The 14,425-nt window shown below is 49.3% G+C and overlaps 1 protein-coding gene across 1 annotated transcript; it reads left to right on the top strand.

Annotated features, from left to right (window-relative positions):
* Positions 1-6,733: 6,733 nt before the first annotated feature.
* Positions 6,734-8,393, top strand: LOC125942585 (uncharacterized). Its single transcript, XM_049660774.1, has 2 exons — positions 6,734-6,900; positions 7,859-8,393. Exons 1-2 carry the CDS (start codon positions 6,734-6,736, stop codon positions 8,391-8,393), a joined length of 702 nt encoding a protein of 233 aa, XP_049516731.1.
* The last annotated feature ends 6,032 nt before the right edge of the window (positions 8,394-14,425 follow it).

The following is a 14,425-nucleotide window of genomic DNA, read 5'->3' as shown; positions in this document are numbered from 1 at the left end:
CCTTCAGTGTGTTGCAGACTTCGTATCCTTACTGCATCTGTATTAACCCTCACATTAAAAGGTAATTGCACATTTCGCTTACTTCAGTGCATCGAATTACTTTTGTTTATGCTGGTTGTAACATATCGCAGTACTCAAAGAAACTACTTAGCCATAAACATCCTTGCCTTTTCTTGCTTCTCTGTCTCTACTTCCTGTAAAACACATGCAATAATGCGAAAAGCAGGCGAACACCTTGTTTTTATAAGCAGTAGATAACTCATTAAACAAAAGCAGATCAAAATTGTGCAGTGAAGTCAGCTGGTTGCATTCCTTCGTATGAATGATAGCATTTTTTCAAGTGTGGATGGGTCTTGCATGTCCACAGCTCATAAAGTGTGCAGACTCATCACGAGGCGTAGGTATAGCCAATCAAGATGGAGGCAATGTTGCTAATGAGTCTGCCCTTACATGTATTACTGCATAAACTCGTATAACCATATCCCATCATTACTCAATCGAGCTTGCTCAGTCATATTCACCAAAATTCTACTTATCCGAGCTTGCTCTGACTCATATTCACCAAAATTGTACTTGGCCGAGCTTGATCTGACTAATATTCACAAAGATTCTACTCAGGCAAGCTTGCACCGAGTCATATTCACCAAATATGTACTTAGCCAAGCTTGCTCCGACTTATATTCATCAAAATTCTACTCAGGTGAGCTTGCAGTGAGTCATATTCACCAAAAATCTACTTGCCGAGCTTGCTTTGACTCATATTCACTAAAATTATACTTGGATCAGCTTTCCCCGACTACCACATGACAATATTCACTAAAAGTTTACTCAACTGAGCTTGCTCTTACTCGTATACACCAAAATTCTACTCAGTCAGGCTGAAACGAACTCAGACTCACGGTTAGTTCGAAGTCTTAGTGAGCCGACGTTTGAGTGAGTTCACCGTGCTATGTATACATTACATTATGTGACCTGTGCGGTGAATAAGCAAACATTGTCTATGAGTATGTGTTGCATCGGGTGAAATAAGGACAACTGTAAACACTGCAGTTAGTTTTCTAGAGTTCAACTGACCGTTGCGTGAAAGCTTAGCCTCATGTCGATTCAAGCAAGTGCATTGGATCTGCATCATATTTTTTGCCAATCCTGCTGTCTGTCCTAACCATTACTGGGTGGCCACATTTTGTACATTTCAACATAAAGTTTAATAAATGACTGTAGTGCAATATATTAAAAAAAAGATGCTTGCATCACTGCACGTATAACAACAAGAACATGACACAAACACATGCACATAAGATGCACACAAATGATAAATACATAAACAGATGGAATCAGCTAGCCACCACCTATTGAAAAAAAAAAAAAAAGCACGGGACTACGTATAACCATTCCCCTTGCCAGGTACATGGGCTATAGGAGAAACACACGTGCAACCTAGCAGTTACCTCAAGGTAGCAGCTATGGACGCTTTTGCATTCGCAGCTGGCCACTCAACCACTCAAGTGTGTTCAGTGTGCACTTGTACTTAGGCACACTTTTTATTGTCTGTATCTCAAAAATTTAATGTGGCTCCTCAAAATTTTGAGAATGTTTGGATTCTGAGGCTTGAAAAGGTAAATATTTTTATTCCATTTTCGTTCAAGGTGAAGGCTCATACAAAAGATTAGAGATATTGTCAGTGCCCCTCACTTTCTCTCAGAACATAAGTGGTCTGTTATTGAGATTCTAGCAGCTTTTCAGCAGCAAGAAAGGGAATCAGCTTCCCCTGTTTTCAGCATTGGGTTAATGCAGGCAATTCAGGGAGGCATAAAGTTTTGGTAATACAATAGGTTCGGGAATACCAGATTAGACTGTACCTTGACACTTTCTTATTTTGGTCAAATAACCCAGTTTGAAACGGCTCCAGTTAGCATGCTCTAACATTGGTCTAATATAGGTTAAGTACATGACTAGCTTAACAGACTGGGATGCTGGCTTTCATTTCCAGGAAAGGAATCATAGCACCTGCTCCAGTTGCATATGTTTTTGGTTATCAGGGGTATTCAGCCTCACTTTAAGGATAACGTGCTGAAGCAGGTAGAAGCACACGCATGCCATTAGCGGATAGTTTCGATAGCTTCTTACCTTACACTTGCCACCATGAATACAAAATTTTAGCGTTCGATTTTGTTATTAAACAAACAAACGTACTCCTAACAAGGTATTTTATTTAATGTTAGCCGTGTGGCTACGCGGCTGCGCTACGTACTGCAGCATATTAACTTAAGCTTCTTGATACAGATTCACAGCACACTATCAGCGCAAGAAACAGGACGAGAAAATAGACGGCGCCCATGTCTGCCAGAATGATACGATACTACGTACACAAGTGACTGCAGCTCCTAAAAAAAATGTGGTGTCGGCTTTTACGCCTTTCGAAATATTCAGAGAGCACTTGTATGAATAATTACAGCACAGGCACCGAGACGGACGAGCCAGGCTGGCGCTAAGATAAACGTTCACAACACAAATTCCATTGCACGTTCAGTAATTACACACAGATCATTTGCGGCTTTGTTCAGGGGCACACGTGAGCTTTTGGGTTGGTGCTTGCTGCTAAGTTTGGTGCAAGAATATTGCTAGGAGCAGGAACCACTAATGCGCAATCACGAGCAATACACACACATCCGTTTTTCAGAAGCTGACGTTAATCACGGGTAGCGCGAGGGTCTCTGCGTTGACATGACGACTCCGCCGAATTCCGAATACTGCATATGCGATGACAACAGCTATAGGGGCTTGTTGATAGGTCCTCTTGTAATTTGTTTAACCGCAGGTAGAACGACACAGGCATAAAACACACACGAGACAGCACACAACGCTGAACGACCATCTGCGAACAGCTGTTTACGTCCGCCATTTCTCCTCGTATTGAACTTCACAAACCGCTGTTGCGCACTCCAAAACAAACTAAACTTTGAAGCGTTTTTAAATTACAAAACGCACGTATTATTTGGTCCTAATAAAGAGAGGTCAATTATATTATAACGCGCACGTCTTTTTCATTACATTAAACGAATTTACGCGGCGTGTGCGACAAAATCTGGCAGAAAGCAACCCTGGGCGCCGCATAATCGCATTGTTGACCACGGTGTAAAAAAGGAAGGTGATCCGACGGCGGCGCGAGGCGCGGCCACTTAGTGTGACTCTACGCACGCCGCTGCCGCAAGGGGCAGCACGTGTTCTGGGGGCTACTTTTTCGCTCGCTTTGCTGGCGCTTTTATGGGCACGCGTGGCAGAAGTCCTTTATTTTGATGAATATATGTCGTTCGCCTGCTTAAAACGACTCTACTTGGTTGGAGGAACGTCCCTTTATATTTCTGCCGACATTCCGATTGACTCCGACGCGGCGAGCAGTGGTAAGCGCAGCGCGCCGTCTGCTCGAGCAGACGACGCGTCTCTCTGGTGTTCGAAATGACGGCATTCTGACCGGAAGTGGCATAAAACCTTCTACCTGCTCAGGATTTGACGTCTAAATAACCAAAAAGTTCATATCTTTGGGTATGGGTGTTTAAATGCTGACGGAGGTCGTAAATTATCCACTGTTGTGCGCTTCTCCAAGGCCTCCTGAACACGTGCTGCCCCTACCGGCGGCGCTCACTTCCGGTCACACGAAGTGGCCGCTCTCTCGCCCCAGCGCGGGCGCGCCGTCGGAACACCTATTTTCTTACACCGTGTTGTTGACATCGCACCATGTGAAATGGCCGTTGCGAATTTCGCATCTGCAAAAATCGCAGCTGCGAAAATCGCAGTGCAAAATCGCACCATGTGAAACAGCCTTTAGTGGCCGCTATAGGGCATAAAGCGCCGGAGCGCTCGCTCGCTCTTGAGACGCGTGTGATGGTTTCGAATGAATGACGCCATCGCGTTCCACTCTTAAAGGCGAAGCTTAATAAGCGTCCTCCAAACTTTTTTTTTTTTTTTTCATCACCCTCGGTGCTTGCATGGCGTCCGCTGGAGCCACTCCCCGTTTCTAGTACACTGTACCCATGCTGGCTGAACCGCCCTGCTTGCAGCTCCCGTAGACAATAGATAGCCGGATTTCCTTGGGGTGATTATTGTATCAAACTGTATGCTTGGAGGGACTGCGGTACGTCGCTCATGCAGCAAGTATACGTATATAAGTTTAGGAGAAATTGGGTGTACGACCGGTGCAACCGGGCCGTTTAAAGAAACTACAACACACTGAGAGCATGATGTCGTGTTTCAGAGAATAAAACAAGGGGTAGAACCTATTAAAAAAAAGCTGCATGTTGACTGTTGTTACTTCTGGTGCCGTGGCAGGAATCCGCTGAAGTGCACGTTGTGCGCCTCATTTCCCGCAGCTGCGCCTGCCGGTGCAATCCTAAAGCAATGGTGGAATCGCCTGAGTCGTCGTCGACGACGGTTCGTCTTCGCTTTGGCGAGGAGGTGAGAGTGGCCTTGCACTTGCAGAAGTGCTCGGTTCATTCGTCAGGTCTCTAGGAGGAGGGGCTACTCGCACTAAAATGGGAGAAACACTTGGTGGGGGCATCATATGTATGGGCACCCCGCCTTCGACCATGGTGGAATTTAACGGCCCGTATCCTGGTGAACCGTATTGCGGTGCCACTAACGTCCGAGGAGGAGAGTCGGAAATGATGGAACCCACCATGGCTGGGACGCTGTAGCTGCCGTCGAAGGGCGTTGAGCATCGCACAGTCTCGATGTCATTTTCATCGCTGGACGACAGGTAAGGGACCGAATCATCGCTGACGTTTATGAGTTCAAGTTCATCGTCGGTGGACAGAGATATCAGCACCGTGTCTGCTGACTCCGTAGATGCCGTTGAAGCATCCTCTTCTGGGTAGCAACGGCGCGCACCTGGATTCGGTGAGGAAGCTGCCGGTTCCCGCCGGCCTCGTAGCAGGCTTGTTCCATTTCCACGACCCCGCTTTTGAGCTTCAGAAGCCGAGACACCCGGGTAAGAACGCTTTGGTGGCATGACGTCCAAACCAGACTGGTGATGATGTGGAAGCAGCTCGCGCGCACATGTGTGAGCGCCCGCATGTGCCGCTATAGTGCCTAGAATATACTTACTAGTGTGCCGACCGCCGGGCGTTTTCAATGGGAGACGCTGGCACCGCCGGTGATGCCTTCCGCCGGAGAACACCAGACGGCGACACTGTTTGGGACCGTGCTAACCGCGCGGCGCATCACGCGTCGCTTGCGCTTCGGATGCACTTTGGATGCGCGTTCGTAAGCGCAGTCGGTTGCGGCGCGTTGTAGCTTTCGAGCAAGTAGCATGTGGTGCCTCCGCATGTCATTTCTGGGTTTCTTTTCTGTGCGCGTGGTTCGCACTTGTGTCTGTTCACGGACGGAACCGAGATGTCGTCGCAGAAAACGAGGCGTAAAGACAGCACCTGTTTTGTCCCATATTGTACGACTGGATACCGCTCAAACAACGAGCAAGTCTCATTATTCAGCGCGCCTGCTGACCCAGAACGTTTTGCCGAGTGGGAGAAGAATATAAGAGGGCAGATCGAAGGCTACAGCTCTGGTGGCTGTCGCTTGTGAGAAACACTTTAATAATTGCTACATTGAGCGCTCGTTTAAAATTAGTCGACGGTGTTTCGCCCATGAAAATGTGCCCTGTTTAATTACCGTCATTTATGGCATTTAATTTATTTATGGTAATTAGATACAACTTGGTGTGAATTTAGCATTTGTGGACATGTCTCGCATATAATAGTTTACTGTGGAAAAAAGTTACACTTCTTCGGAAACCACGTATTTATTTATTGGTGTTTTTCGCAGAAACACCCGGTATCGCGTAGCGTTATAATGATAACTGTGCGTACGATCGTTTGTAAGTGCAAAGAAATCATATTGTTTCGATTACACTTTGCACCTCAACCGCAGAGCGAAACGGGCTGGGACAGCCCATTGCGTCTGTCGCACACGCGCGCGTTGGCTAGAGACGCCGCTCAGCATAGCACGGTCCGTACGGCTATTGCCGTCTGGTGGCCGCCAGCGGAAGGCATCATTCTCCGTGCCACCGAAAAGCCCGCGGTCGGCACACTAGTAAGTATATTCTAGGCACTATAGTGCCGCCTATCTCATCACTAGCGCCACCTACAGCGCTGTTACGCCGACTCAACGCCAAGCCCAAGCGAGGGAGGTCACCCTCGTTCGCTACGACTATAGTGCCTGTAAGTATATTCTAGGCACTATACTACGACCGCCGCCACGGACGGTCACGGTTTTTGGCGCGTGCCACTATGCTCTAATGAATAGTTTCGTTACCCTGTTATTCTCGCCTCAGCCTTCACGCCTCAGCCATCACGCCTAGCCCTCACATCTGGCGCAGTCTAAGGTCCCTGTATTTTTCAAACATACAGGGACCTTAGCGCAGTCGACCCCGAACCTCAGCCAAGCCATTCAGCCACGGCAGCGCAAGAACGCCTTTCGAACGCCAGCGTCGAACGCCACCAACAACGCCAGCGTCGAACGCCGGTCAGTACGCCTTCTCAACTGCATTCGTCATTGTACTTACGCACTCACGCCGCCGAAGACTCACGCCTGAAGATACTCCTGCCATTTTACCGCTCGTCTGTGTAAAGCACGGCCGTCATATGAACAGTGCCGTAAATGTTGACTAGCCCTAGTCGACAACTAGGCTTAGCGATCACTCGCCTAGTCTCCCGTGCGCCCAGCCTCGTTTCGCAACGCCATGCCGGGAATTGTGTGGCAGAATCTCGACGCGGTGACCATGTCGCGCCTCGGCGTCGACCTTATACGCGAAGAATTGGCCCGTCGACAGCTGGACCTCACAGGTTCGAAAGAGGAGCTCGTTCAGCATTTGCACGCCGACATTCAGCAGCAGCGTGAAGCTACCCCCCCCCCCCCCCCCCGGTTGAAACGAATGAATCCGCCTCGGCGTCCCGCAAGGATCTGTCCTGGGGCCTCTTCTTTTTCTCATATATATTAATGACATTAACTTAGGTATTGACTCTAACATGCGGCTCTTCGCGGATGACTGTATTGTGTATAGAAAAATTGATAATGAAAATGATGTTCTCAAACTGCAGGCCGACCAAGAACGTATTTGAGAATGGTGCTCTAAGTGGAAAATGAATTTGAATGCGGGTAAGTGCGTCCATGTGCGGTTTACTAAGAAGAAAAATGTAATCGATGCCAGCTACTATCTTATGAATAATATTTTAAGCAAGAAATTCACGACTAAATATTTGGGCGTGATGCTGTCGGGCGACTGCTCTTGGCGGGCACATGTGGACTATGTGGTTGGCAAAGCGGCAGTTGCTTTGAATTACATTCAAAGAAATTTAAAATGTGCGAACCCTAACCTTAGAAGCACGGCATACCTAACTTGTATAAGACCTATTTTGGAATATGCTTGTACCCTTTGGGACCCATCACAGATATGTCTCATAAATAAACTAGAGAAAATACAAAACAGAGCAGCCAGGTTCGTCTTGGGTAGGTACGGGAGGAGGTACAGTTGCACGGCAATGAAAAAGAGCTCAATTGGGAATCGCTATCGTCTCGCCGAAAGAAACTGCGGCTAAAACTTATGTATGAAATCTATCATAACAAAACTGGAATTGATAGGGAAATGTACCTAAAACCGCCAAACTATATGTCTGCACGCACTGACCACCAGTGCAAAATTAGAGAATACCGAGCTAGGACGGGCCTGTATGCCAATTCCTTTTTTGTTAAAACTATTGCTCAGTGGAATCGGCTGTCATGTGAACAGGTGTGCAGTGTTAATCAAGATGTATTTTTTTCGTGTTTGTAACCCCCCTGCTGTAACGCTTTCGGGCTAAGCGGGGATATGTCTGAATAAAGAAATAAAGAACGCTGCGGCGTCTTTGACGCTGGACCCAGCCACTCTACAGAGCCTCGCCATGCTGTTCCAGCAGCTACCTCGCCCTGCAACAACGGTGACGACACTGCCAGACCTGTCATCGTCCATCCCGCAATTCGCTGGTTTGCAAAGCCACAGTGTCAATACATGGCTTGACGACGTACGACGAGTACAGCAGCTCGCCTCGTGGGACGACGCCACCACACGCCTGATCGCAGCTAGCAAGCTGAAAGGCACGGCGCGAGACTGGCATCTCACGTTCGGCAACCAGTACAGCACCTGGGCCACGTGGAGTGCCGCCCTGAAGGACACATTTTGTACAGAATTGTCCCTCATTGAGTGGCAAGAGCAGGTCATGAGGGTAACCCAGGCCCCATCCCAAAGCTTGCACCAATATGCCTTTGCCAAGTTGAAGATCATTGAGCGTTGCCCCGTTAACCTCTCTGAGGCCCAAAAGATTGACTGCATGGTTTACGGGAACAACACATCCTTGCCGCCATAGCAGCCAACAGGCCGCCACGGTAGCTGAGTTTATTTCTACTTGCACCAACCTCGACAAGAGTGCGCAACATCTGCACGCCAAAGCAAGCCCGTCACCATTTGCCGGTTCTGCTTTGCCGCCGTCGCAACCCTTTCGTGCCGCTAAGCCCGCAGAGCGCCAGCTGCCTCGCTCAGAACAATCGACACCACAGTCCTCCCGAGGGGCCACACCAAAAACGCGCATTTCAGAGCTGCCCACCGAGCAACAAGAAGCTACTTATGCAGCTATTTCGGCACAGTATGGCGCTCCAGCTTTTCGTAGCGGTCAAGACCTGTCTCAAGCTGTCTGCTACCAATGTCATGCCTTGGGTCATCTGGCATCCAAGTGCCCTACACGCACCAGCCGCTTATCATCACCAGCGCCTCCAACAATGCCCAAGACACAGCAGCCCCCAGCACTGCACAGTGCACCCGTTCCGCTTGACGGCTCACAACAGCAATGCCCCTTCTTCAACGCAACTCTCAGTGGAGTCGGTGAGTGTGAAGCGTTTCCTGACTGTGGGTCCAAGGTGACATTAATCTCTAAAGCTCGTGTGCCTGCAAGCATGATCATCCCATGGACCGAGCCTCCACTCGTGGTGGTAGGAGGAAGCACAGTGCTACCTGTTGGTGCTGCATTTTTGAAGATATCCATCGGCCCAGCCACAGGAGTTGTTGAAGCTGCTGTTTTGGAAGATAATGTACTCCCCCTCATTCTTGGTGAGGATTGGTTTTCGGCAGCGCAGGCACGTCTTATCTTCGAGCCGCCAGAACCAACCCAGCTGCAGCATCGAGCCACGAACGTCACCATTACCGCTAGCCAAAAACTGGTCCCAAGAATGGCAAACGCTGTAATCTCAGCTCGGTCAAGCCTCTTTCCACAAGCCAGACCCAATTTCAAAGACTGCCTGCAACGAGATACCTTGCCTTCATCAGAACAGCCACCATGGCAAGCCTTAGCAGCCCAGACAGGGCCCTCGAGTACGTCTATCACATCAGATGCCCTCCCTTCTGACATGGTGCCCAAACGCATTTATTCCGATATTGCACCAGCCCAAATTGGCAGCCAGCGGTCAGTTATAAAAGATAGATTGGCTGAACACAACGCTGTTTTTGCTCGCCACGATGATGATCTTGGCCATTTCCCTGGCATGCAGCACCGCATTGACCTACTACATGACACATTGCCATACAGTCGAAGCCCCTACCAGTACGCTGCAGAAGACAGGCAGTTCCTGCAAACTCAGGTCAAGAAGTTGCTCTGCCAAGGTTCAATCAGTGAGCATGGCTTACTACGACCCGGTGGCTCACCAAACAGCCTACGGAAACTTGGCCTACGGCCCCACGTAATACGGCACCCTGGCATATGGCCAGACGGCGTACGGGTTGACGAAGTCCAGCACAGAGACGATTATGCTCAAAAAGGGAGCTTCGCCACGTTCGCAACTGTGGCGTGTGCCACCATCATCTTCTTGATACTGGTCAGCGCACTGATCACGCTCTTCGCCATGGGCTATGGTTCTACTTATGTGACTGAGACGACGGACACTGCGGAGCCCAAGGTCATTTTTCGAAGTGATGACGTTGACATCAGGGTGTTGTCACCCAACACTCCGGCGACGCCGGTAAGAGCCACAAAGAAAACGACCACGACGACAACGACGCAGAAAACAGACGCCTATTGCGTCAACGGCCGCTCCCTCGGAAAGGATGGACAACCAGCCTTGATCAACCAGCAATCCGCCCTTGCCGAGCGCATCCGCGACACAACAATGCCGCTCTCCGAAGCAGCCGCCAATTCGGAAGCAACCCAAGGTGCACGCAAAGAGCGCTACGACCGCAGCCACCGTTCTCACACCTTTACCGTCGGTGATATGGTCTGGGTGAGACGACAGGCTCCGGTTGCCAATGAGAAAATGGCAACTCGCTTCAATGGTGTTTACCGCCTCATCGAGCAGCTTACACCATCCACATTTAGGGCTTTACGTGTGTCATGCTTGACATCTCGTTTGGCTAATCAACCACGAACGGTGCACGTGTCCCAGCTTAAGCCTTATGTACCACCAGTTTCTCCAGTGATCGAGCAACAGCCCGTCGTCAATGCAGAGACCACGCCTGCCTCAGCAGCAAATGTTGTCGCCTCTACAGAGCAGCAACAGCCTCAACGGCCCCAACGCACTCGATGTCTACCGAGCCACCTCGACGACTTTGTGCTCGAGTGAAGTTGCAGCGTTTCCGCGCATGTGTGTGGGTGTGGTATTGTGCGTGTGACAGTGTGCAGAAGCAATTGGCCACGAGACGTGGTCAGTCAGACTGGGGTGGGATGTGAGCGCCCGCATGTGCCGCCCATCTCATCACTAGCGCCACCTACAGCGCTGTTACGCCGACTCAACGCCAAGCCCAAGCGAGGGAGGTCACCCTCGTTCGCTACGACCGCCGCCACGGACGGTCACGGTTTTTGGCGCGTGCCACTATGCTCTAATAAATAGTTTCGTTACCCTGTTATTCTCGCCTCAGCCTTCACGCCTCAGCCATCACGCCCAGCCCTCACACATGCTGATGATGATCCCAATCAATGGCACGTGCCCACATCTTAACATTGGGCATAAAACAATGAAGCGGTACAACAATTAGAGGCTAGGGGTTTTTTTCTTTGTAAAATGTCTATTTATCATTTTTTGACCTGTTGTACGGTTTTTTCTACTTATTCATGGCCCACTTTCCAAAGTCGTCTTTTTGCCATTTTGTACGCACATTATCATCATCGCCGTCATTCAGATTAGTGAATTAGCGCGGCAAAAACCTACCCATTCGCAAGATACGTCGTGTGCATAATATAGTGCACTAGAATAATCAATGTTCTATGGTCTATCTCAGTAGTTTCTCTCAGCATTGTGGAAGCTACAGGACATTTTAGCCAATAGAAAGCAGAACGCCCCTCAAAATATGTTCATCCGCGCCGAGTCGTCTGCTCACGTCTGCAGCGTCTGCTCTGCCGTCCTCTACGGTTGGTGAATTGGCGCAACAAATGTTTTGGTGGCGTCACCATAAGCTGCGTTTGCTTAAATGCGTCAGCGGGGTTCCGCTTCATCTATACGCTTCCTCAGCAATTCCTTGCAGGCTCCTTAGCCATTAGTAATGGCGAACGCCCATGTAAATGCCACGTCATATGCTCGGCGTGTATTTGGCCCTTTGCTTGCCCCCGTCATCACGTACCATCATGGAGGAAGGAAAAAGTTACGAGAGAGCATGACGTCACGCAGCCAACATTTCCATACGAACGCTCCGTGACAAACTTGACTTACAGCGCATACATCGACAGCAAGAATGACGAAAGAGACATGCGCTCTCATTCTTCCTATTAGATTGAATTTTGAGTGCTTGCTCACGTTGACTTCGTGTTTTGTAGGGGGCGCTTTTGTCGAGGTGTCTTGGCTATATATGCATGTTATGCAAAACAAAATTTCAGTTGGAAGTCAGCGCTTGTCTTTCGTCATTCTTGCTGTCCCTTTCTCTGTGTATGCGCTGTAAGTCAAGTTTGCAATGGAATACCAACTAGCCCGTACCCAAACCCTGCTCCGTGACGCCAGCCCTTTACGCCTTTGCCTTTGCTCAGTGTCGGCCCAACACGTGACCTCTTGGGTGGAGATCACGGAGCAAGAATCGACATTTGCCGAGACGTTTGGTGCCCAGTGGTCTTTTAACCCATTAGGGCCCCGCGAACTTTAAAAGTACAGTACCATTTTCATTTGTACATAATTAAAGAAGAAACATTTTGTGTTCTTTAGTACACCGCCTTGCTAAGGAGAGTTCTGCCAAGACGACCACATTGTTGTTTTTGTCAGCTGCATGATGCACTTGATCTATTCACCACCAAACTTGGACAAGTGCTGAACATAATAGGTGCTGCTGTACATGCATCTTCTTTATAGCACATGATTTTCTTTTAAATTTGAGGTTTGTGTGGAATTTTTATGAAAGAAGGGCGTAAACGATTAATACATCACATTCTAGATATAATATTTATATTGTCTGAACGCGCTGCTAGGCTGAGCCAAGCTCTTATAAGCAACACGGATCCCAAACAACTGAACTTTTACTCACTCCGAAGGAAGGAAGGAAGGAAGGAAGGAAAATAAGAGGCGAAAGGCAGAGAGGTTAACCAGGTGAAGTGTCCGGTTGGCTACTCTGCACGGGGGGATGGGGTAAGGGCAGAAAAGATTAGAAAACAAGAGAAGATTAAAAAGAAGAAAAAAAAAAGAACAAAAGAACAAAAAAAAACCCCAAAAAGAAAACACATCTGTCCGCACAATTCTATAGTTTTTCATGAAGTCCTGTTTCTTTTAAAAAGCGAACTAGTGCTTTTCAAGCAGTTCGTTCCGACGTCGGCTGGGACCAGGGACCGAGAATTCTGGCTTCCGTAAGGGGACGGCTGTCTATCTTGGCGAGCGTGGTTCTGAGGACTTTCCTTTGTGCACTAAAACGACGACAATCACACATAAGATGTGCTATAGTACTCACTCCGAAGCTCACGAAGAAAAGTCACGTGGTTCCTCGTGCATGCGTTCTTGGCATTGCGAACAGAAACGCCGTTTCGCGGCGCTACAATAGTCCCCCCCCCCCCCCCCCCTCCTAGTGAATGGGTCAACAATGAGCTGCACTTCATAAATTAATTCGCAACGGAGGTCTTGTGCGCCGTACACTTCGCGTGAACCTTTCGACGACTGGTTGAGCCGGTTCAGTCTGTTATGCTGGTAGTCCTTGTGGCTGTGGAACTCGAGCTGATGCACGCACTTCACTGTTGCTGTCCACATGCGCTTGTTTTACCTGGTCAAGCGAAACCACGTCGTGACGGCCACCTCGGTCGATTGTGATGTGCTTTTCTCCTCGTTTCACCACCTTGACCGGCCCATCATACGGGGGCTGGAGTGGACGCTGGACGGCGTCGTGCCTTACAAACACGTGAGCAGGAGGAGAGATCACTGTGGACGTGGACAAGCCTTGGTGCTGGCAGACGCGGAGGGACAGCACGTAGCTTGCTCATAATGTCCCGCAGCCGCAAGGCGTAATAGTTTTTGACCTGGGCGTTTGCGTTTTTACTGCCAGCGACAACCCGATGAGGTTGTGATAGCGACGTGTTTCGCTCGATTAAATTTTGTGCTACCCGCCGGGGTGGCTCAGTCAACTAAGGCATTGCGCTGCTGAGCACGAGATCGCGGGATCGAATCCCGGCCGCGGCGGCCGCATTTCGATGGAGGCGAAATGCAAAAACACCCGTGTGCTTGCGTTGTAGTGCACGTTAAAGAACCCCAGGTGGTCAAAATTAAACCGGAGCCCTCCACTACGGCGTGCCTCATAATCAGAACTGGTTTTGGCACGTAAAACCCCAGAAATAATAATAAACTTTGTGCTTTCCTGCTTGTGCGCAAAGCTGATAACATCTCGGTGAGTCGAGAAATATCTTCACGCATTTGGTGAAGTTCATCCTGAGCCTGTTGTGCTCGCCCGGCAGCCAGTTATGTGGGCGTGGTGATCGCCATGAGCCGATCAGCAATTCTGCTTCCGCAGGTAGGTCTTTCTGCTCTGACGCAGCGACAACCAAGCGGACACTTGACGGCAGCTTTTGCAAAAAGAGTTCTCGGAATAAAGCTCCGTCTACAGCGTTTGTTATTTCGCCGCGCAATAGTTGCATGTGCCGCAACAGCTGACTGGGAGTATGGTCGCCGAGGTCCGTATCGCAAAGCAATTGCTGTAGTCGCTGCGATTCGGGGGGCGTGACACGGCGGATGAGGGTTTCTTTTAGCGTTGCGTATGCTTTCTCAGCAAGCGGGTCGAGTAAAAGATCCCGTATTTCACTGGCTATAGGATGCGGGAGACTGCTTACGACGTAGTGGTATTTGGTAAGGTCTGCTGTGATGCGTCGTGCTGCGAACTGCGTTTATACTTGAATAAACCAGAGTGCGGGGTCCGCGGTCCAAAAGGGGGGCCGCTTACCGTCGACTAAAGAGACTGTCG

This window comes from Dermacentor silvarum, chromosome 1 (assembly GCF_013339745.2).
Source record: "Dermacentor silvarum isolate Dsil-2018 chromosome 1, BIME_Dsil_1.4, whole genome shotgun sequence".
NCBI lineage: Eukaryota > Metazoa > Arthropoda > Arachnida > Ixodida > Ixodidae > Dermacentor > Dermacentor silvarum.
The sequence above is the reverse complement of the archived record's forward strand: the minus strand, read 5'-3'. Positions and strand labels throughout refer to the sequence as shown.